Genomic DNA, 25,399 nt, shown 5'->3' on the forward strand with positions numbered 1-25,399 from the left:
CACCAGCGGCATTGTTCTGGAAAACTTTTCCCAGTTTTGTCTTTTCTCCTCCCTCATTTCAGAATGAGAACAAAGGGGAGTTTAAATAAGGACGTTATTTCCATTCGAAAGAGTCACACAATTTCAAGCCGAGGAAGCAAAATCCTCACGAGCCACTGACAGAAACGATAAAACAATCACAAAGTAGCACCAGAGAAAAAGTGAGAAGTACAAAAAGGGAAAAAAAGGATATGTTTGGAAAGTTGCTCCTTTTTTTTTGTCCTTGGAGAATACACAACCCAGCATGATCGCATGCAGACACCAAGAGTAATAACTGAACTATTGATAATTTTATTCAGCCTCAGCCTGGAGGAGAAGCTTGTGACTGTGAGGTCACCGGAGCAAATCGAGAGGCAGCAGCGGCGGGCTTGGAGCGGGCCACGCCGCCGGGGACGTTCCAGGCACATCACTGAGCTCCTCGTTGTTCCAGAGGTGCTGCAGGCGAATTTTCAACTCCAATATGTATAAGCAGAACTCGTGTCTTGTCTAAGTTGCCGTGACTATCTTAACGTTCAGATTCTCGCAGTGGCTTTTTTTTTTCTCCTTTTTAAAAAAAGAAAATCTTGGTTCTTTAACTTTCTTTGCTTTGATGCTCCAACTAGAAAAGCACAACAAGTTCATCTTTTATTTTCTTTTTCCTTTTCCTTTTTTTTTTTGGGCAGGGTATAAAGAGGAACAAAGGGAGCATCTGTCTTGCAACACCAAACCATCAATGTTCATCAGGAGAGTTCACACCAAACCAGAGACACAGTCAAAAGATTCAAAACAGAGCAGAGAGCGATTCAGCTTATTATTAGAGTCATTTTAATGGTTTAAAGTAGTTTTTATAATACAATAGAGTGATGTGCCTTTGAGGAGTTTATAGTTATTCTCTCCAATAGCACCTTCAGTATGTAGAAGGTTATAGCGCCATCGTGTGGCGCTCAGTAGGATGAAAACAGAGACTTTTCATTTTCAGAAACCAGTATTTTTCTTTTCTGGTAAGTATTTTTCTTTCGTATTGTTGAGTTTTTACGTTTCCGGTGTAAAGATGCCGTCTACTGAAGTCTCCATTACAGGAGACTTAATTTTGAGAACTGAAAAGTGATTCGGTCCAACTTGCTCTCATTTTGTATTGCTTAATATTTGGTTTCCAAACACAATGTTTTCCTCTCTGAGCTAAAATCAACTCACAACCTTTCAAAAGTATTCAGACTCTTTTAACTTTCGTTCAAATTTTGCATTGCTATGCTAATGTCTTCAGTGGGGTTTTTTTTGACTTTCATGCGTTAGTGCATCATTTTTGAAGCGGCTTGGAATTGATACATGGTTTGCAAAGCTCTGAAAAGTGCGTGATGCATTTGTATTTAGCTCATTTTTCTGAGCTACATTTTACTGCAGTTACAGCTGCTAGCATGTGAGGATGTATCTCTCTCCACACTGAAAAAAACAGAAAACAGCTGATCTTAAATATATCGCGTTAACTGGTCACAAGTAAACAAATTCAGTTTATCCAAGTAGATTTATTATGTTGTCATGTCAAGTAAATGTAAAGAAATTTAGTTTGACTAAATCAAGTTGATTAAATGTGACAAATTAATTTTGTTGTTGATGGAGCTCCATTTTTATTCGGTCTACAAAAAGTAACTTTAAATAGTAACTTTTTAGCCTATTTAAAGAGACTTTAAATAGGCCAAATGTTGTACATTTCATCAGTAAACATTGGATGTTGTTTTTACAATACACAAGAGCCTTTTGTGCCGTCAAAAGCGGTAGCAATTTAAAAATATATATACGTTTTCACTTATTATTCTGCATTACTCTCTACATTTACATGTCATTTGCAAAAGTGACAGGGAGCAATAAATAAAACATACACACAAAAACCGATGAAAGAACATTGTTACCATTGTTTTTCCTGGAACGCTTATGATATAAATACACCAAGAAAACGAGAATAAAAGTTTCATATTTCCCACATCTGATCCCTCCCTCTCTGCCACACTTGATTTAAGCTCACCTTTCCACTTTATAGTGTTACAGTACCGACTGACATCAGGCTGAGAGATGAAGAGCTGTCACTATGAGTTACTGCTGCGCTCAATGATGTGGCTCTGGAGGTTTTATGTGTTCACAGTGTTAGCAGCAGCGAGGAGTGAGGAGAACAAGGAGTCTGGTCTTTGCTTCAGCACTTCTGGGGGGTCCAGTTCTGCTGCCTGAAAAGACACAAAGCCAAACGAGTCAGGGACGCACAGCGGCGAGCCAAGGGAGATGGAAAGAAATATATACATTTCTGCCAAAATAAATCACAGAAATTTTCTAAAAAAAAAAAAAGAAAATTTCTGAATTTGAAAAGTCACAAGTTAGTTAGAAAAAAATCTCAGAAATGTTTAAAACAAAAAAAAAAAGAGGAAGTTTCTGAATTTGAAAAGTTGGAAATTTGCAAGAAAAAACTCAGAAATTTTCAAGAACAAAAATGCAGAAATTTATTTCCGAGTTTGAAAAGTTTAGAAAAAACAGACATTTTGAGATTAACGTCGGATTAAACTGAGTTTGACAAGTCGCAAAAAAAAAAAGTAAAAAAGAAAAAGTCAAAAAATTTTGGCATTTGAAACTCCAAAAGTTTTAGACTTTTCCCAGATTTTTCCTCAAAGATTTCTGAGGTTAATTTCAAAATTTCTGACCTTTTCCTAGCAAATGTTCTAGTCAGAAATTTCTAAGATTTTCTAAAAACTTTTTAGGATTAATCCCAAAATTTTGTCAAGCAAACGTTCTACTTTTAAAACTCTAAAATTTCCACGTTTTTTTTTTTATTTTTAGAAACTTTCTGAGATTAATCTAAAAAATTCTGAGTTTTGGGCGGGAATTTACTCCTCTTTTTTTTTTTAAATAACTAAAACTGCCATAGCGCGTCGTTGTAGGGGTGAGACTCTTAAAAGCGTTTCTCGTCGTCTCTCCATGTAGCTCACCTTTCCGTCGTCCATGACCAGAATGCGGTCTGCATACATCACAGTGTTGATGCGATGTGCGATGGTGAGCATGGTGCAGTCGTGGAAGGCCTCTTTGATGGTGTTTTGGATCAGAGCGTCTGTCTCTGAATCGATGGAGGCCGTGGCCTCGTCCAGCAGAATGATCTGTCAGGCACACCAGGGAGGATGAGGCACCCACTCACATCTCGATCAAGACTAAACCCCACCTGTGGTTCATAATAACTAGAACTTTGACAGCATACTTGATGAGCATTGATGGTGGAACTTGACAAAATGTAATGTCTGTCATTGGTTTTATGACGTTTTTTTCTGTTTTTATGACATGAAGAACTTTGAGCCGCCGTGTTGCTGAAACGTGCTACTCACAAATTAACTTGATTGACTGGACTTGATCAGTGCCGTATGTAACAGAATAGTTAAAAAAAACACACACATGAATATTTTTCCCCATTGTCTTACATCGTAAAAAGACAACTTCAATATATTTATTTGGGATTTTATTTGATAGACCAATAAAGGAGTGAAACAACGTAGAATAGGAGGAAAATGACTCGATGTTTGCACAGTTTGCTCCACATTTGCTTTCATTTCCCCCGTTGAAGTTACTTTCCTTCATGTCTCTATCAGCACATCGATAGACTGATATGTTTGCCTATTCTTTGCAGAATTGCTAAAATTAGACGGAAAACATCTGCAAAAACAATCATTTTCAAGTCTAGCCAAAGAATCTCAATTAGATTTAGGTCTGGACTTTGACTAGGTCATTCTAACTCATGACCCATTGTTTTTTAAAGGTTGATTTTGCAGCCTGTAAAAAAGTGTTCTCTTTACTTCCCATAGTTTGATGCTGCCAACAATATGTTTTACATTTGCTGTTTAACTTCCCCTCAACACAAAGTGTTCTGCATGTAGGACAATGTGTTTTCTTTTGGTTTCTTTTGGTTTCGGTGTCGTTATTCCTGTACATCTTTCTTTAAATTGCAAAATTATATACTACTATGTTGAGCTAGTCTCTCAGTGTCAATGCCGCATCGTGACAAATTGTGCTAATATTAAGGGGGTGTGATTACTCTGGTGATAGCATAGGAGTATGGATGACCACGCATACGGACCTTGGAGTTACGGAGAAGTGCTCTGGCCATACACATCAGCTGCCTCTCACCGACAGAGAAGTTTTCTCCATTCTCCAACACTTCTGCCTGCAACGTCCCGTCTAGCTTGGAGATCTGATGAAACACACAGGAACACAGTATTTAACACTTCATCTTCCATGAGTATATATATTATAGTTAGAGTTACAAACCACCTTTTGTTTTAAAGAAGTTGACATTTAAAACGTAGTATTTCACCTTTAGTCATGTTTATTCCACTTGTGATCCGAGCTGCATAAAAAGCTTGGATCACGCTTTAAGTTGTTTACCACATTGGGATTATGGCTGTCTAAACCTTCTCTATAAGAGCGAACATCAGGTTTTCTCTGTATCCTTGGTCATTTGAGCTTATTAGTTATATTTCACAGCCAAATTAGCATTTAGCTAACCTGACTATTGCCTTCTTATGCAATTCTGCTCAATTCTCATCTCCCTTCACGGCTGCGGCTGGAATTTCTTCCCTTGAACTCGATTTCCCCGGTTGGATTTCAACCGGGGAAATCAGCGAACATCAGCAGAAGTCGTGAATGATGACATAGTTTTTCTGCGCTGCTTTAGAATTGTAGTTTGCCCGTAGTTTTAGCAATGGCAGCGGAGGAAGTGAACAAAGACGTTCAGTCCATGTTGGCCTTGCTTCCCAAATATTGAGCCACTAAAGTTAGACATTTTATTGCTGACAAAGATCTTGTGGCTCTACTTTCCCCGGGGTTGTTTACAGCACAGGCAATTTCTGGTAAGCTTCATCAAACTGACGTCTTACATATGTAACGCCCAAACGCTAACGACTGGCTAAAATCAGATCCAGTTCTTTAAAACTTCAACATAGTCCATGCCTCCATCTAGAAGGTCGAGGGTCCAGATCATCTGTATGAAGCAAAGCGAAGAAAGTAGAACAAGCTAGCCAGCATTTACTGATGTCGAAACCTCCTCTGATTACTACTAAAAGCAGAAAACACCGATAGCTACTGCGTAAAAACCCTTGGTAAATTATTTAAGAAGGTTAGAATTAATACTTATATAAACTCCAAGGAGTCCAAAGAGTTGTGTGTTTTAGTAACATACCGAGTCCTTCATGTAGGTTTTCTGTAGCACCGCCCAGATCTCCTCATCAGTATACTGATTAAAAGGATCTAGGTTGTACCTGTGGGTAAGCGTAGTGGGTAAGCTTGTGACTGGTCCACACAGCAGTGGTTGTTCTATGAAACCAGTTGCGTGAGTAGCGGGTACCTGACTGTGCCAGTGAAGAGCACCGGGTCCTGGGGGATGATGGAGAGTTTGCTGCGCAGATCCCGCAGGCCGATGGCTGCGATGTCCACGTCGTCTATAAGAATGCTCCCTCCCTCCGGCTCCACCAGTCTGAACAGAGCCACGCCTAGGGAGGATTTCCCTGTAGACGGAGCGCAGAGAGAGGGAGGGGCTGAGTCCTGCTCTGTAACTATGGTGACAGAGCCATGGTGGAAACCCGCTTACCAGAGCCCGTCCTTCCCACGATGCCCAGCTTCTCTCCAGCCTGGATGGCGAAATCGAGCCCGTTCAGGACGATAGGCGTGTTGTCTCTGTACCTCATTTTGTACTCCTGGAAGGCAATCGCTCCGTTTTTGGGCCAGCCGTCAGGAATCTTAACTCCCTTTATGTGTCTGGGGGCCTCAGACTTACAGGTCTGTATGTGGAGAAAAGTGTTATAAGACACCCCAGGATGATGAAGTACTTTCTTAAAGGTGACCTGTTATGCTTCCTTGAACAGGTCTGTGAGCTATGAAAATCATGTTCATTTTTTTTTTTTTTTTGAGCAAACTCATTCTTAGATAATGAGATTTCAGTTGGCTCAGTTCTGCCCATTCTGAGCTCCTCTCAGAATGAGATGTTTTAGGGCCTCTTGTCACTTTAAATCCAAATTAGCAGCTGCCTTCCACGCCTCCTCAACTCAACGTTTACACTCGCACATGAAAATGGCTGCAAACAGATGCGCAATTATATAACCGTACACCTTTGAAAAGCAGAAGTGGAGTCTACTGCACAACCAACAAGAATGCAGAAAGTGGATTCTGGATGAAATCAAAAACAAAACACTTTTTTCAGCCATGCCCTGCAACCATTGTACAGTGCATACAAACATGACAAATGGAGCTCTTTCTATTATTCATTTTAATAGTAGAAGTATAATTGCAAATGCAAACATCAGATAAATACAATCTTTAGTATAATAGCACTTTCAGAGACATAGCTCAATGATAAAAATATAAATAATGTTAATATTGTGGGGTATGAACTCTGTCTTATGAACAGAAGGAAGAATAGAGGTGGTGGAGTCGCTTTGCTTATTAATAACGAGAGGAGTTGTGTATTAAAAATGCCAGATCAATGTACATATTTAAGAGGATGGTAAAAATTAGGTTTTTGAAGAAATGTGAAATAGACTAATATGAATAATGAAAACCTCTTGAATAATATGAATCCATACAATTTTTTTTGTTTGAGTTGATGTTGTTTTTGCTTAGTTTTGTTTTTTGTAAATTACTATTGCTTAAGCATATTTTTGGGCTATTTGTAAATAACTGTTTTGTTTTTGATGAAATTAATACATTTACTAACTAACTAACATGATGGAGTTCAGCTTGGGTTGCCAGGTGACAGGCTGGGCTTCGCTGGGGGTTGCTAGGTGAGGGGCAGTGCCTGCTGATTTGTGACGTTACATTCTGGAGGTTTTTTATTTTCGAAACGGGCCTTTTTACAAACACCACAAAATCTGCCGAGTGTTTTTGTAAATTATATTTACCTCTTGGGCTCTTTTTAGAAGCAGTAGAGATCCAACTGGAAGTACAAAATGTGATTTTTGCATAATACGTCCCCTTTAATAAGGATTCTTACCGTGATGTATTCCAGCAGTCGTTCCACCGAATTGAACCTGGCCTCCACTTCAGTTGACTGCCTCACTACATACTGGAGCATGCCTGTCAGCTGGTAGACATGCAGACCTCAGTGTTGCTGCGAGCCGGAAGGATCCAAAAACCAAAAGGAACCCAAACCTGTTTGCTGTCCAGATTTACCTGTATGGTGTATGACATGGTGAGGCCTTTTAGAGGCTGACTAATGACGTCGTTGCTGCTCAGCACCACAAACAGAGCCACCAGCAGCGCCATGGAGGCGGCCATGAAGTCCAACCAGAAAGAGAGCCACCGTGTGCCGGAGTGGAACAGCAAGTAATGGTTGGAGTTGATGTCATTCAGAGATTTGAACCTATAGTTTGACCAAAAAAAGGCAAAACGTCGGTGACACAAACCTTTGACCCTCTGACGAAAGTGCCTGGCAAAAGTTTTGAGGTGTTGAAAGGGTAAAAATACTTTTGCAAGGTGCTGTATATTGTAGATCAGTATCAAGAAGTCTGTCAGAGAGATATCACTTGATGATATCTTACAGTTTTATGTGGCTGTCCCTGATGTTGTAGGCGTGGATGGTGCTGAGGCCCTGTAGGGTGGAGGTAGTGAGAGAGATGCACGGAGAGCGGCTGATGTTCTCCATCTTCTTCATCTGACGAATGCCTCTCTGAAATACACTGAAGGGGAAAATCCTCCATTAAGAGATCGATTCTTTGAATCTGCAGCTTTCTGGTCCGACACCGGCCTGACTGGCGGTGGACTTACAAAAGCATGAGGGTGAACAAAACACCCATGACAACCACAGCTGCCAGCATGGCGGGGAAAACAGAGGCGATGATGACGATGGTGAATGTGACGAGGAGACAAAACTGCAGGAAGGGGTCCATGTGGAGAGGAAGCACAGAGTCCAACTCCTCCTGATCTTTGGCAAAGCGGTTGAGAATTCGTCCAGTAGGCGTCGTGTCAAAGAAACTCATCGGGCTGGCAAGAATCTGGGAAGAAAGGAAACGACGTTCTCGCTTTTGACATAGGAACAAATTGACTGGAGCTGATCTCTGCTGAGTGCAGATTTTCCACAGTACCTTTCGGAACATGCTGTCATGGAGTTTGCAGGCAGCTCTGAGTGTGACATGAGTGTAAAAAAAGCACTTGATAACAGCAAGGACCAACGTGATGAGGATCATCACTCCATAAATCATTTGGTAGAAGTGCAGGCGGGGATTTTGGGAGACGTCACCCGGTTTAGAAGTCATATTTCCAGAGTTAGACGTTGAATTGGACTAAACAAAAGAAAATATAAAGATATTAGAGGAGCAATGACTAGAAATAGGTTTAACCGAAATGGAATTAGACCAGAGGATACTTAGCAACCCTGAACAAGAGCACCTACAGTAGTTTACATACTTTAGATCAACACTAGATTATTTTTTTTCTTTTGCTCTTTCCTTTGGTTTGTTATTTTGTTTGTATTTCATTTTACTTCCTGTAAAGCACTTTGTATTGCCTTGTTGCTGAAAATGTTCTATATAAATAAAATTACCTTTACCTTTAATATACTTCATGTTGGGTGCAATAAAGTTAGATAAATATATAGCAAGCCATTTATCTGGCTAATAATATGGTAGCTAGCTATTTACACATAAATAATTAGCTACCTGGACAAAGAGCTACATAACTATTTATCTAACTAGCTACCTAGTTATTTGACTAGTTAGCTAAACAAATAACCAGCTAATTGTTTAAGCTAGATAAATAGCCAGCTACCGTATTATTAGCCAGATAAATAGCTAGCTTTCTATATATTTATCTAACTTCATTGCACTAAACATAAAATATAGCTCTTTATCTAGCGCTTTATCTAGCTATCTTTCTAGTCCCACTAGCTGTTTCCAACAAAAACAACAATGATGATGCAATTGTGTTAAGTTTGATAAGGTGGAGACATGTCCTAATGCATAAATAGGAATGAACTTGTAATTTCTGTATTTATTGGATTTGAAACTACATCCTTTATCAAAGCACCTGCTGCACTCTTTTCCTCTTTGGAATCAAACAGTTTGGATCCATCAGGATGGGAAAACCAGGAATTAATATTGGCTGGGAAACATGAATATACATCTCCAGACGTATATTTTGTTGATACACAAGAAGGAAAGTTAAATTTAGGGAATTAAAAAATCCTGTTTAGACGACTTTTATTAATGTCTTATGCATTTTACAGTTAAATTTGCAGCTCACAGAAATTTTCTGATTTTAATGTACAACAATCTTGTTTTATTTATTTTTCAGTTGGTCAATTTTTATGTTTTTAATAGAACCACTTCAACCATGAACACCTAATTTAAATTTCTAAAGGCATTCCAGCGCTTTGAAGAGAGTATTAAGTGATTGCTTGCCACATTTCTCTTTTTTATTATTTTTTTTTATGTGTGTTGTTTGCTTATGTACGTTTATTCTTGGCTCGAAATGTGCACTGTATTATACACTTTAATTTTATACTCATGTCCCTGAAGCTTTTAACAAAGCAATACCCCTTGTAGAGAGGAGGTTCAGATGAATTCTCCCCACACCATTTGTATGTTTTTTTTTTGATTTGTTCAGATAGATTTTTGATTTGTTCACTAGATTCATCTCTAGTGAATCTCCATACTTATTGTGACTGAAAATGAAAATGTGTGACAGGAAGGACAAAGTGATTAGATCCTCACCCCGTCTCCCTGCCCCAGCCAGTAGCTTAGCCACCAGTTGCTGAAGGCTGTGGATCCGATCATTAGGACTATGATGAAGACGGTGAGGAAGGTGACGAAATAACCTGCAGACAAACAGTTTCACCAAATAAGACAGACAGTGAAGAGGATATCTGAAGAACATTGCTGCTGAGTCTGGTAAGTGTGTGTGTGGGCGTGAGTTTTTGTGTGTGTGTCAGACCTCCAACTGCCTGGCAGTACTGGTGGTAGATTCTCCAGGACACAGATCCCTCTGTGGAGGACTCCTGACTCACCAGCTGATCTTCACCTGTCACAGCGGCTGAACGGGAACAAAACTATCAAATAAAATCCTTGTTTGATTGAAACATGTCCTATTTGTACAGCCTAATACTGTATCTGAGATTGTCTGACCATTTTTGTGCTTTATTCGTTCCCTGTGACACTTCTTTTACCCACCAGAGGTCTTCAATAACCCTCTCAATTTGTCTTGATTTTGCCTATATTTGCACTTCTTACCAGTGCTTAATAAAGCTACATATATTTCAAATTCAACCCTCCCCCATTCACTTCCTGGATTACCTGTGCTGCTTTATGATGGAGGTTTTTCTGCGTTGCTATACTAATAAAAGTTTGCTGTTTTTGAAGTTTTCATATTCAGTGTTCCTCTAATTTTGTTTATTTTGTCATGGTTGTTAAAATTAAAGATAAACCTGCTTCTACTAACATTACAATAAGATGAATACAGTTGGACATAAGTTATTTACACTGCCAATGGCAATGAAGAAGAAAACATGAGTCCTAAAAATCTGAACAAATCAAAGTAACCTGTTTTGAGAAGTTAAAGCAGAAATGAAACAGACATCGAGCATCGAGTGAAACTTTGTGAATCATTGTTTTTAAGGTTCTGGTCTCCCACGTGGAGACTGTCCTGTATCGTTGGTCTGGGCCCTGAACCAACCCGTTGGGTCAGTTTCACAGTCTACTGTCTACTGATGTCTGTTTACTTACGCTTCTGGTCTGCTGGCGCCCCATCATCAGTTTCATCCGACATGTCAAAAGCTGAAAAAAGGCACAGATGTTATTTTCTCGATCACGACTACAGCAGTTATAAAACTCAGCTTAACAGTGATTAACATAACTAGCTTATGTGCTACTCTTAGAAGAAAGCTTACTCCTAAAGATACAAACTACCCCAGGACCTAACTAGCCAAGTATTTTTGGTCTAGTTTCTAAGGCAAATATATCAGCGCGTTTGAAATTAGACAAAACTAACTTATTAGTAACTTTTCAGCAAGATATAGGAGTTTGTTTAAAGTCAATAATTCCTTTCTACCAACAATTATTTTTCATGTTCCTCAGAAATAGACAGTCTTTGTTTTCATACCGGGGTTTACTATCCCACTGTCGGCACGCTGTCTGATCTCAGCAGCCTCTTTGTGGGACGCCTCCTCCTCCTCCTCTTCTTCCCCCTCTTTCTGCGTCTGACATTCACAAACAATAAAGAACCCGGTGGTTACAGCTTGTTTTACGGCTGATTCTTCCGTTTAATACCCTGCGCTTGTAGAACGACAAAGCCGAAGTGAAGATTTTGTTCATAAAAACATTTTGTGACGCTCTCACTTCTGACTGCTCCATCTGGTAGTTGCTGATGAGCTGAGCGTAGCGTCCATTGGCCTTCATCAGTGCCTGGTGATTCCCGGCCTCCCTCACTTCGCCCTCTTCCAGAACCAGGATGTCGTCACAGAACTCCAGATACTGCAACACGCACGCCAAAGCAATCATCTAATTAGAGCCTTTTTATGAAAAAAAAAAACATGAGTGGAGTTGCAAGTAATACTTGGAAAGCATTTTGTATTTTTATAGCGTTTTTCACAACTTCATTTAGGTCAGTGGTGTCCAAAGTTTTTTTTGCTGTGATGGCCAAAACTGGCACACACAAAATTTCATTAAGTCAAAATAGCAAAAATTAGTTTATTGTGATTTTTATTATTATAATTATCAATTCCTTTTATATTCTCAACACTAAAAACAATTTTAAAAAAAACCTGTATATCATTAAAGATGTGAGACATAAAAACAGCTTTGGATTGTTGAATTATTAAAAGAAAAAACTGACAATTTTCAAATTGTTCGGGCATTATGAATTATTTTCTATTTCGTTGGCTACATTTTTAGCATTCCTCTATTGCAGTACGGAGTCAAAAGAAATCATTTCAAGAGCAACAAATGGCCCGTGGGTCACACTTTGGACACACCTGATTTAGGTTATAATGCTGCTAACGTGAACACTGACCTCTAATTCAGGGGTGACCAAAGTGTGGCCCAGGAGCCTTTTGTGGCCCTTACAGGGATTTAGTGCAGACAAAAATGGCACAAACTTGGATTTCTGCTCAAGGTTAGTGGTTGATGAAGTTAAAAAGAAATAAGATACAATATGTTTTCCCTTGCCTTCTAAAAAAGATACAAAAATCAAAGTTTCTAAAAATGGAAGATACAACACAACATACTCATGTTTTGTCAAACATGAATTTCTTTTTTTTCCATTTCAACATCATAGTAAACAAACCCACAAACATCCAGTCATTTGTACTCAAGTTCTTGAAGAACAAGTGATCCACATTCTGTTCTTGTTTGAATAATAATCAAGAAACTGATAGGATACGGTTTGTATTTTTTGTTATAGTTTTAAAAAAAAATATATATATATATATATATATATATATATATATATATATATATATACAGTATATACAGTATATATACTGTATATATACAGTACAGACCAAAAGTTTGGACACACCTTCTCATTGAATTCAATGAGAAGGTGTGTCCAAACTTTCTCATGTCCAAAATTTTTGCAGGTTTGTTTTACTTATATATATATAAGTAAAACTTATATACAGTATATATATATATATATATATATATATATATATATATATATATATATATATATATATATATATATATATATATATATATATAAGTAAAACAAACCTGCAAAAATTTTATGTTTCAAACCAACATAAAACATACACCTCTACAGAAATCAGACTTTTACTGTTTTATTAAATGTTGCATGTTGTTCGTATTCTTACAGGTAAAAGTGAGACGTATCTGTCTTTATTTTGAAAAAATCAAAATGTTGTGGCCCTCAATTACCTTCAACTTGACAGTTTTTGTCCCACTTGGCAAAAAGTTTGTGTGATCCTACCTGGAGTTGATGTGTGACGAGTATGACGGATTTTCCTTGAAGCTCTTTCTTTATGCATTCTTCAAAGATGTGTTTCCCCACGTGGGCATCGACAGCAGACAGCGGATCGTCCAGCAGGTAGATGTCTTTGTTGGCGTAGACGGCCCTTGCCAGGCTGATCCTCTGCTTCTGTCCTCCTGACAGGTTGAGCCCCCGTTCTCCAATCTGACAAAAAAAAAAAAAAAACAGCAACATAACAACCATGACATCTCTCCCCAATAAATCGTTTTAAAAATCCACCTGAAAATGGGACTTTGTGCATACAAAATAAACTGAAAGTGGAACTCCCATATTACGTAGATTCATTACACAAAGAGTGAAATATTTCAAGCCTTAATTTCTTGTCATTTTGATGTTTACTGCTTACAGATAACGAACACCCAAAGTTTAGTGTCGCAGAAAATTTGAATGTTGTAAGAAAATTAAATGTTTTTTTCATCAAAAGGTTAAGTGGAAGGAGTAAAAGGAAAGGTGCAACCATGGAGATGAAGATACTGAATTAATCTTCCAGCAGGATTTGGTTCCTGTCCACATCGACAGTGGAAGCTCCTGTTCCCCCTTCATGCCACATTGATGCAGTAATTCATGCAAGTATTTAGTGCTTAGAAATGAACATACTTTTAATAAGCCTGACATTCTTCTCAGTCAGATTCAGATTCAAAATGAGTGTCTGTAGATATTCATATACCTATGGCCAGATCCAAAACAGGAACACTGGCAGAAGAAGGTTAAAGAGATCACTTGCCTCGGTCCGATCTCCATATGGAAGTATCTGAAGGTCAGCTCTGAGGCTGCACACATCCAAAACCCGGTCATATCTGTATAACATAAACACAAGACGGCTTTTAGTTTGACACTTGCGGCGCTGTGAAAATCTGTTTTTGCCAAATGCAGATTTCCTTCTATGCTTTTTTGTTTCACTTTTATGTTTCAGATCAAACAAACTTTAATATCAGACAAGGATAACCCAATCAAAGACAAGCTGCTAATTTGTATTTACTCAGGCTGTCCTTGTTTTTTCATAAAAATAACATCTAAAGCCCTGTGGACCTCTGAACCTCTGCTAGTCATGAGCTGTGCATCCATTGACCATGTAATTTCGCAATTTGGAAATTTGAAAAAAAATTGACTTTATCGTGGCAATTTAAAAAAAAAAACAACACACAATTCATTTGTCGATAAAAACTCTTCACCACTAGGATGAAGCGAGTTTTTTTGGCCCCATAGAAATCCGTTTATATTGCAAAACTGCAATGGAAATTGTGTTTTTTCAACGTTAGCAGAATACTGACAAAGTTTTGAGTACATTTGTGATAGAAATGCAGCTGGTGTCAGTGCTCATGATTCAACAATAAGCAAAAAAAAAGACCAAGCTCACATTTCCTAATGGTTTTGGAAGGTGTGTGTCCCGTAACGGGCGACACACACGACAGATGTAACTTATATCTGGAGTAGCACTAATGCACTTAAACATGGTGGGAGTGTCATTGTCTGCAGCTACTTTGGAGCAGAAAAATCATCCGAGGCACGTTAGCAAATATCACCTCAGAAAAGGGAATTATGGCCTAGTCAAATTCTGGGGTCGGATCCGGCTAAGATGGTTTGGAAGAAGCTTAAATATACATTACAACTAGACTAATGTAGAACAATTCTGCAATGAAGAGTAGGCCAAAACAGTCAGTGCTGTAACAGGAAAACTTCCTGTTACATTTTCAAAAAGGAAGTGAAGCTCTCATTAGAAAAATGGATTTTCTGTTTAATCTTTTACTGATATCAAAATTCGCTTGATAATCCAAAGCAAAATTAATCTGTAATGGGGCAAGTACTTTTTTCCAGCTCTGTACAAAATGGAACAATCATAAAAACATTGGGAAATATGTCAACAAACAATGAAAAGCATCATTACATCATTTTATATCTGAATGTTAGCCAGGCTTTTTGCTGCCTCAGTGATAACAGCTGTCTTTCTTTAAAATATAGACATTTAAACCAGTAAACACATTTATCCCAAGAATTATTCACCTGTAGCTTATCTCGTACATTTTTACAGACAATTCTTATCTTAACTTCCATCCAGTCTCTCCCCATAAAGTCCTCACTATATGCAGATCAGCAGTCAGCCTTATGCTAGCATGAAGCTGCCAGATAACACAGATGACCTCTGACCTCGTCTAACCGCCACGACAGATCAGACTTCACGTTCTCCTAGTCAAACATTTTTCATGTGAGATAACCTCCAAAGCAGACTGCTTTTAAAGGAAAAAACCCAACAAAACTTTAGCTTGTCCGTTTGGCTTGTGTTAGCACAGAACACCTAGCATAGATTATCATTTGATATTTTTAGCCAACACTCTGAGTTTACTCTGCAACTAATAGTGGCAGTGCAGTAGGGTTGAGCGATATGGACTTATATAGCGATAAAAGTGACAATAAACTGTATTTATTTCTTTGTTTTTAGGTCTCTGTGTGGCTGTGACTGCATGACACAGCAATCATGGCCCCTCAAGCACAAACACTGTTCTAGAAAAACATTCCCATTTATTATGCGCTTCTTTAGCACACCAGTCACTTAAACAAGAGCGATTTGTATCACTAAACTGCACTACAATAACCGCTTTTAATCATATTTTCAAATGCATCAATATTCATTAATACTCTCATCTCAACAAACAGTGGAGGAAAATTTAAAAATATATTCCTGACAATATGGACAGTTTTGAAGGGTTTTAAATGTATTTAACTGGAATTTATCTCAACAATGATAAATCTAAATTGTTATCACGATAAGAATTGTATCACTATAAATGATAAACGATACGATAAATGCCCAACCCTAGACGTGTAGTTACTTGGCCTGGTCGAAAGCTTCCCCCATCAGAATATTTTCTTGAACGGTTCCGTGGAAAATCCAGGCCTGCTGGGAGACGTAGGCGAACGTCCCGTCAGCTGTGATGGAGCCCCGAATAAGGTGCATCTGCAAGAAAACGAGAAGATCACTTAGACTGCAGGAGCGCTACACTACAAAAACTAGGTAGCTAGAGGGCAAAGTATGATGGAGTGAAAAGAAACTGGAAAAAATCTGAGAAAGACAAAAAAAAAGATAAAGCGACCTGTTCTAGAATGCTGGAAATGAGCGACGTCTTTCCGCTCCCCACGTTGCCGCACACGCCCAGCAGGTTGCCCTTCAGGAAGCAAAAACAAAGCCCTTTAGTTGCCCTTCAACTGGGTCCACAACAAGCTCACCGGATTCGCTGCAGACCTTGGGCAGAGTGAAGGAGATGTTCTTCAGCGTTGCTAAGCTCTCACTCAGATCCGTCTCGTCTTGCTTGTGGTTCTTCATCTGGCCATTGGGAAGGTCTGGCCCGCTGGCTGCCGTGGTCCAGGACAGCGTTGCGTTTCTCATCTCTACAGCGGTGTGGTTGCCTTTCCTCTGCTCCAGGTAGGGCTCGGGATTCTGGACCAGCAGGATTTTCTGAAACAGCAGCCACACATCGGATTAGGGGCATTTATCGTATCGTTTATCGCTTATCGTAAACAATTTTTTTTATCATGAACAGAATTTGATTTATCGTTGTCTCAATAATTTTTGTCAATTAAATGAAAACCAAAATTGATGGAATTATTGAAAAAGTTTTTTTTAAACAATTTTCTCCAGTGTTTGTTGTCAATAGATTTCAGTAAAATTTTATTAAATGCAGTTATTGTGTGCAGCTTAGTTACATCACGCATTTTAAGTAACTGGCAACCCAAAAACGACAAATTCTTACCAAGTATTTTGGTCTAATTTCTAGTGCAAATATCTTACACTTGAAATAAGACTAAACTAATTTACAAGTAACTTCTGAGCAAGAAATAGGAGTTTGTATTAAGTAAATAAGTCCAAAAACAATTGATAAGATTTTGTGATGCTATGTATGCTGCGGCACAGAGTTACCACAAAAAAATAAACATAACTGTTATCACAATATTACCACGAAATATTGCAATAAAATTTTTAATCCATATCACCATTTCAGTTTTAGAGTGCCTATCACTGACTTCCTGATACATTACATTGGTCTTATGTGATAAACTAACATAAAAAAGCACAGAAGTTCACCGATTTGTGCAGAAACATTTAAAAAGAAAGCAGCTGTTTAAAACTGTACCCTTAATCTCTTGAGGGACACAGCGGCTTCAGCAAGAGCCTTCACGCACAGTGGCAGCAGAGCGAGGGAGAACCTCATGGAGTTGAATATGGCGATGGTAGTGAAGGCCTGTTGATATCAGAGAACATGACAAACAAAATCGATACGACACCTGGCAGGGTTAAGACCGAATCTAAATGAAAATTGTTCGGCAGACAGGGATCGTCTGATGACTGCTGATTTCACGACCCCTCACAAGACGAACCCCGGCGCTGCCTGCTGCTGTACTTACGTCGGACGTGGTGAGCGACAAACCCAGCAGAGTGTGCACCAGGAAGGTGAGAACAGTGGCGACGGTCGGGATGATGCTGCTGATGCTGGTGTTGATGTTCTGGATGTAGCTGACCAGCCGTACCTGCTTCTTTTCCTTTTTTCTTAACCCTGGAAGGAAGATAACGTTTCTGTCATGTAGTACCACAGAATGGCCTTTAGGGGGCGGGGAGAATTATAAGTACGTAGAAGGAAAATCATACATTTACAAATAAAACTCTGAAAATTGTGACGTGCATTTCTATTCAACCTAAAAATAGCCCTTAAGTCACCTAGTCAGAAAAATAGAGTCCATCTGTGTGGGGCTTAGTTAGAATGGAGACTCTCCGTTCTAAGGTTGAGCTAATGAGCAACAGTTTGACTCAGTAAAAATTAAATAAATAAATAGTGACGTTTTTGACCCATTTCATGATCACTGGGATGCTTTATGTTGATTTATGTTTTATTGCATAAAAACCTAAATAAAATTACGCTGAAGTCAGAATGTGTAAAAAGTCGACGTGCAATAAAAACACTTTTGTGAGGCTCTGTATCCAAACGCTTGACATGCAGCCGCTCCCTTACTCACCTGCTATCTTCTTTTCAAAGGACTCCTCCCAGGCGTACATCTTGATGAGCTTGATGCTGTTCAGAATCTCGTTCATGGTGCGGACGCGGCCGTCTGTGAGCTGCATGGCTTTCCATCTGAACTTGTTAATGAGCTTTGCCAGGACAAACTGCAAAAGGAATTTGATTTTAGAAGTATTTTTACTGTATTTTTTTACTTTTACCTAAGTAATTTTATTATGCAGTATTGCTGCTCTTACTTGAGTAAAAAATTCTGGACTCTCTTCCCACTATGAGTAACTTCACTGAATGAAAAACAAGCTTGTTTTAACCAAGAATTCACCTGACTCAGACTTGACGTTTTTGTTAAAGTTTCGTCAGTTTTATATAGAAAGAAATTAATTTGGGGGAAAAAGGAAGTTCATTTCCTCATTTTGTGATTTTGTAATTATGTTATTTATATGAATTTAGTTTCATTTTGCTCTTTAAAACGACAATTGACAAAATCTAGTGCTAAAATTCTATGACTTCGTGCTTTGATGATGTAAAGCACTTTGAACTGCACGGCTGCTGAAACGTGCTATGCAAATAAACTTGATCGATTGATTGAAAAAATACCAATATTTCCACATAGCTTTATATTTCGCTCCGTCTGATGATGTCATTTTTAAATATTAAATGTATCAGCACTTGAGTCGCCTTTTATCCAAATACTTTTTACTCTTGGGTAATTTCTTGGACGGCTACTTTTAACTCTTACTCTGCATATGGCTACTTTCTGTTGGTTGGAACATATTCTGGAAAATTTGATTGTCATCCAAATTCTTTCTTTACATTTTATCTAAAATGATCCTTTAAGGGATGAGACTCTATGCATTTCATCCTTACTATTGAATAGTTAATGCTCAATCAGATAAAACTAGGCCGGGGGTTGTGACGCGAGCTGCTGACCTGTATGGGGACGAAGATGATGTAGGTGCAGACTCCTGTCAGTGCGGTGTAACCCAAAACATAGCAGGCTAACACAACGCAGGCGATGAAGATCACCGGGGCGCAGAGCGCGAAGCTCCCAAACAGCACCGCCTCGAACAGCCGGTGGCCGTCGCTGGTCAAGACGTTAATCATCTGCCGGGAGAGACAGTGAGCGGATTTCAAAGCCTCCGAAATGACTACAGCGTCTGGAGGTTGCGTCATGCTTTACCTCTCCCATTGAAATGCCGCTGTGCACCCTCAGAGAGATGACTTTCTGAAAGGCCATACAGGAGAAGGCTCCTTTCAGCCTGGCGGCCGTCCGCAGGTTGACCGCCCACATCAGGGAGATGAAGAAAGCTTTGAGGAACTCGGTGCAGAACAGAGCCACGGCCAGACCGACGCCGTGGGCCACCGTGGACTTCTCTGGGCTTTCTATGTAGTTCAGGATTTCGTTAACCAGGATGCCCTGAGGGGGGACAGGAGAGCGTGGAGACGTAACAGGACAGGAGCGTTGCGAGGAAACGTCACGTTCCAGAGTCGAATGCGTTGTGACTAACATCGTATATCACTCTGAGCATATCAAACAAACTGCAAAAACAAGTAGTTTTGTTCTAGTTTCTAGTGCAAATATCTGAGTACACTTGAAATACAAATAAATAAAAAAAACAATGAATTCATAAGTAACTTTTCAGACAGGAGCTTGTTTTCAGTAAATAATTCTTAAATATTGAAAAAAATGCAAGTGCCCCCAGCAGATTATCTCACTTATAACACGACATTTTTCCTATGTTATGGTTGAAAGAAATCTGCTAGTGGAACCTATTTAATTTAAAGCGCACTAAGATATTTGCGCAAGAAACTAAACATAAATACTTGGTAAGATTTTGTCTTTTTGCAGCATAAACATACAAATAGAGCTAAGGTGGAATGAAAATCAAACTCACTGGGCCAACGAAAGCTGCTCCCATGGCGAAGGTGCCGATGATGACGGACAGAATGAGCCTCGTTCTCTGAAAGCGGAGAACAGCTCTGACCAGGGACGCCTTCTCCAGGCCTTTCTTTGCCACCTCCTCCTCCCAGAGTCTCTGCAACCTGCAAGACAGTAGTAATATTTTGGCTGGTTGCTGCGTTCTGTTAGGACGATTTTCAAGTCTGAGGGAACAACGTTTCCTACTGCATCACCAGCAACTTCCAGCAAAAACTGTTTACTAGCCCATTAGCCTTCAAATGAGGGCATTCTTACCAGCCCCTACAGCATACACTATGTCACCAACAATTTTAAATATTTTTCTTCTTTTTGCACTTTTATATTTAGCACTTTGTAAACTTTGATGGGTTTTTTAAGTGCTTCATCAATAAAGCCTGGCGATCCTCTAGTCTACCTCAAAGGACGTGTTGCCAATATTTCACAGCCTCCAGAAGTGGAGATGAGGTGACCCAGTGGTCAAAGGAACTGACTTCGGTCACACAGGTGAGATTATTTACTGATCACAGTGAGATTCAAGGTCACCATACGATGCAAGAACAGGAAGTCAACTTTTTTTTCCCCTAGTTTCCATCCTTTTGAGGGTGTCTGCAGCATTGGACTCAAGACACGACCTCCAGATTCAAAGCTTAGCAACTTGGCTAAGGCGTTCTTTTACTACAATCCATGTTGTAAGACCATCCGATATCATAAACATACATGAGCAAAAGCAAAAGCTACTCACCTCTCTCCGCTGGTGTCCGCTACGTCAAATGGGGAGAGGCTAAGAGAGGACAAGTCCAGCCTGTTCCTGAATATGGCCCACATCATGGGAGTCATCCAGGCAAAGGTTGTAAAAGACAAGAAGCCTGCATTGTCCACAGGGTGGGATCTGCACAGAAGGAATGACATTTAAATATCCACATACATGGGTCTTACCACACATGCAATGCCTTGAACAAATTTTCCTCACTCTTTACAGCCACTGACTTCAATGTGTTGCATTGGGATTTTTATGTTGGACTGATGCAAAGAGCTCTATGATTGTGAAATTGAGGTGTAACATGCATTTGATTTAAAGTCCATCGCATCTAAACCCGGTGGAAAAAAAGTTTGTGGGTTCAGCATGTCAAAAAGTAAAGCGCTTCATGTCACCAGTGAAACTGACTGTGGGGAAGACCAGCGGAAGGGCTTGAGAGTCTGTAGGCTGGGCTGGTATTTCCCAAACAGGGAGGGGTGGGACACCCTGCTGCTAGGAACGTCGGTGTGATCTGGGTGGGCAAATTCAGATCCAGTTCTCCATCGAAGACCATCATCTGTCTGAGGAGTAAAGTTTCCAAGTAGATGCAAAGAGAAAGAGGCAGAATTAGATGACATTCCAGCTAACGAGTCTCAGAGACTCAAAGAGCTGTGCAAGAAAAACACAGGATGCAAGCGAGACAATAGGAGGGGAGCAGATCTGAAGGGACGAAACGGAAAGTGTCAGACTGTAAAATCCCGGTTTCTGTTTGTTCTGCCCACTTACAAAAGATGTCCGTCGATTCCTGCTCTGCTCTATGGAATAATCTTTCTTCATTGTGTCCTGCATAACAAACAGAATGAAAACTGGATGAGTTTCTTAGTCGAGAAATGTCAAGAAAATTCATCAGACGGCGTTTAAACAGACAGAATCAGACTGGGGCGAGTTATCGCATCTCCTGCTCCATTTTAAACCTTCTGGGTGTTTTAACAGGAACAGTAATGAGACGTGTATGCAGATGACTTGTGGATACATAATCCGTGTTGCTTCATGACACTTGGAACTACAGAGTCAATGAATTACAGGAGCTGCTTCCCACTGTGTCAAAGTTCTGGGAGATGACTCCAAACACACAGTCACGGTTACTCTGTCCTTCGTCATGGCTGTGAAATTTATACAGAGCTGAAAAGGCAGAACTCGATCTCACTATTATGAGGGCATAAAGAGTTCAGCAATGGAATTATGGCCACCGGTCTAATAGCAAGAATAGAAGGTCCTCACTTTGCCAACAAAACAGTACATGGAGGTTTCCCATCTTAAGGTGTCATGGTACTTCTAGTACAAAGACTGTTTAGATCCATTATGGTTTATTTATTGCACTTCATGGAGCGTACTGTACTTTAGCTCTGCCCCTCTTCCACTTACTGCTTCACACTGCCATGCTGTGGAGACTAAAGGAGCAGCCAGCCGGCCGGCCAGCTGGCTGGCTGACTGCAGTCTGGTGACCCAAGCAGATAGTGCAAAGTTTTTAATGTAATTTAATTTACTTGATAAGGCTAAAAAAAAATTACAAGCAAAAAAAAAGCAATATACTATGAATAAAATCAGATTTTTAGTATTAAATTAAGCTTCACTGTTCATCTTTAACATGTTTTTTTTTTAACATGTTGTGTACAGAAACTATTCTCTCAAAAGGCTTAAGACAAAACTTTTATGGAACTACTAGTTGACTTTGTTTTTTCTTTCTAATTCCCATTTCTCTGGTACTGTCAAAGTTCAAGTGTCTGGTGAATCAGACAATAACTGATAAAGGTTTTTAATTATGTTCTTTTACATTTAAGTTTGGTTTTATTGCATTGGCACTGTATTCAGGAACATTGTCTAGGTCACGAAACCTAAACTGTTGTGAAACACTAATTTTCCAGATTTAACTGCAAGGTGGATCAAAACCTAATCGGGCTGTTCCTGTTTACTTCCATCAATTTTGTTTAGTCAATCATCACCGTTAGCTAAAATGCAGCACAGAATAAAACCATCCCCCGTGTTTTAAAGATGGCTGATCAGACACATTGGTGTATCCTCGTTTGATGATGATGAACTCTCCAAATGCTGATAGCACAATTAAAATATTGCAGGGATGTATTTAAGCACCCCTGGACGTGAAATCGATGCGCTGTGGGTGTTAACTTGTTGGTTGTCTTTAAAATTCCTGAAGCAGGACATTTGAACCTCCTTTTTTATTGGTCTAGAATTTCCCTCGTAAGTTTCAGAAATGGTTAAAGCTCCACGGGTAAGATACTGACAACTCAAAATCACTCCACAAATCTTGGTAAAACGGCAACCAGCTGAATTAAACCCAGAGTCCTTTTGAACTCACAGCGCTAATAACCAACAGCTCAAGCCGCACGACTGCTGTCTGATAACTAATATTGGTTCAGAAAAGAAAATTCTCTCACTTTGAAAATACAAGGAGCTGTAAAACAAATGTTCTGCTAAAACAATGCGCATACAACCAAAATTTGTATGCGCAGAAAGTTATCACAAGCTAAAAGTGGATAATCTCATTTTATTGCAGTTGAGGAGAAGAAAGTTTTAGATCTGAACAAAATCAAAACCCTGTGTTGTTTTTAAAAAAAATAATTTATACTATTAATTAAAAAAACCCACTGATACCTTATGTTTTTACTTGCATAAGGCAAACGGCACCTTCTAAAATGTAAAAAAAACACACAAAAAAAAACACAACACAACGTAAAAGACTAAATAAACAGACTGGACAATCCCGATCAAAACTAGGCTGAGCTGACAAAATCAGGTGTAGATAATCTAAAAGAGAAATGTTGACATAAACAGAAGAGTACCTCAGAGTGGACAGAGTGGAGCCTCTGCAGCTTGTTAACTCAGACTCTACTGAGGAGCCGGTAGGATTTCCCTCTGCCTCCCTTTCTATGAAGAACAAAGGTTGGTGTGCTCAGAGGTAAACGTCCTGCTGTTCCCTGCTGACAGCCCGAATGACACAGCAATTAAAATCAGTTATAGTACATCAACCTAAAACGATAAAGTCTGGCTGATATTTAGCTTAAACGCAAATTAGTGTCCGGGTCCACCAGAAAAAGACAAAAAAACAAAAAAAACAAACTGTAACGGTTAATTGTTTTCAATTTATGCCTGTTTCTGTATATTGGTGTTGGAAAAGCAAAGCTATCAAAGCGTGTTAATGAGAAAACCGTTCAGTTTTATTAAAGTATCTTGTACAAAATTAGAGCAAAGATGGCAACACACAGCACCAGAGTGTAAGCCCTGACCTACAGATTCAGAACATATTTTCATAACCAAGGACAGGAGACATGAAAAAAAAGGATTATACGGATTACATGATAATAAAAAAGAAGAGTGTGGATAACCTGATAAAGTGTAGAAATAAGGTACCACACACCTTAATGTGAAGGGAACTGTCTCTTGTTTAAGTAGCAGATGGTCTTCCTGTTTGTTGTTCTTTCAGTGAGCGGCAAACTGCAAGAACAGAACTGTGTGTCTCTGCAACATCTACAAATAGATTAACAATCCAAATATCTGTGGTAGTGTCTGTTCTCTATTTAATAAATCATTGTTTTCCTGCAGATTATTAGTGTGTTGCCAAAGCGACATTTTAGGCCTGTTTAAAACAACTCGTTTTCCAGATCACTATCTTGTTGTTCACTGAGTCAGATTTGAGTGTCTTGAGTTCATGTGGCGAAATGTTTGTGGGGTTTCAAGAAAATCTGCAGGAAAATGTTTCTGGTGACAATTTCTGAAATCATAAATAATGCATCTTTCTTTTAAAAAAATAAAAATACAAAATTTTGGTAAAACATAACTACTAACACTTCTAGCAAATGTTAGTGTTTTTTGATTTGAAAAAAGTAAGCTTCCCATTGTACTGCTCTACATAATTACTTTTGAATTGCATTAAAATGTTAATAACTGATGTTCCTTTCATAGAAAACTAAATTCAACTGAGACTGTACAGTAAAAAAAAACACAAAGATATACAGTACATAACACTCATAACTAGATTAAAGTGTCCTCACTGACTATTCTTTTTGATAAATCATGTATCTTTGTTGCAGATCATTAATGTCATTTCATTTCAACAGTGTTCAGCATCACCTACCTGCAGTAAGAACCGTCAAATCTGGAGACTTGTGTTTATTTGGGGAGAGTTGGTCGAGCCTTTATTTGTACGTTATATTTAAATTGTTAAGTAAAAACTAAACCCTTCATGTTTTCACTCTGTTATTAACCATTTCGGTTTTATAATGTTTCAGGTTCAAAAACCACCCATAAAGTTCTTTTCAGCATTTTCCTTTTGTTTGTAGCAGTAGTTCAAACAAAAGAAATATGTATAGTGTATTATTTACTGTTACGAGCACAGATGAGATGGTTCGTAAGCTATAAAACATGTGTACGTAACAGCTCGGACTTTTTTTTTTTTTTTTTTTTTAACAGGAGCGTCACGTACTTCGATTTTAAAAGCGCTCCACCTGCTGGTTTTAACTTGGTACTACATGCTAAAAATAGTTCAGATTTTTGCAGAAACAAGTTTTTAAAGACTGCTTGGTCTTAGAAACGGAGCTCTTCTTCTAAAAATGCCCACACCATCAGTAGAGCACAACAGATATTTAGTACAACAAAAGGCTTTTGTGTAAAAATCACTTTGTCACCTCAAACACTCATCGATTAGAA

The 25,399-nt window shown here is 39.0% G+C and overlaps 1 protein-coding gene across 1 annotated transcript; it reads right to left on the bottom strand.

The window, feature by feature from the left end:
* Positions 1–820: 820 nt before the first annotated feature.
* abcc12 (ATP-binding cassette, sub-family C (CFTR/MRP), member 12) lies at positions 821–25,138 on the bottom strand. Its single transcript, XM_032561084.1, has 31 exons — positions 23,536–25,138; positions 21,461–21,517; positions 21,104–21,255; positions 20,681–20,827; positions 19,916–20,063; positions 19,201–19,437; positions 18,951–19,124; positions 18,022–18,169; positions 17,416–17,564; positions 17,145–17,252; positions 16,256–16,468; positions 16,107–16,178; positions 15,846–15,970; positions 13,742–13,814; positions 12,958–13,161; positions 11,364–11,498; positions 11,128–11,224; positions 10,752–10,802; positions 9,964–10,062; positions 9,744–9,847; positions 8,118–8,315; positions 7,801–8,027; positions 7,575–7,712; positions 7,207–7,396; positions 7,028–7,117; positions 5,630–5,819; positions 5,387–5,546; positions 5,222–5,300; positions 4,121–4,234; positions 2,988–3,152; positions 821–2,234 (listed from the first exon to the last, which is right to left on the bottom strand). Exons 2-31 carry the CDS (start codon positions 21,509–21,511, stop codon positions 2,142–2,144), a joined length of 4,131 nt encoding a protein of 1,376 aa, XP_032416975.1. The 5' UTR covers positions 21,512–21,517; positions 23,536–25,138; the 3' UTR covers positions 821–2,141.
* Between the last annotated feature and the right edge of the window lie 261 nt (positions 25,139–25,399).

The sequence above is a fragment of the Xiphophorus hellerii genome, chromosome 4, assembly GCF_003331165.1.
Source record: "Xiphophorus hellerii strain 12219 chromosome 4, Xiphophorus_hellerii-4.1, whole genome shotgun sequence".
Lineage (NCBI taxonomy): Eukaryota > Metazoa > Chordata > Actinopteri > Cyprinodontiformes > Poeciliidae > Xiphophorus > Xiphophorus hellerii.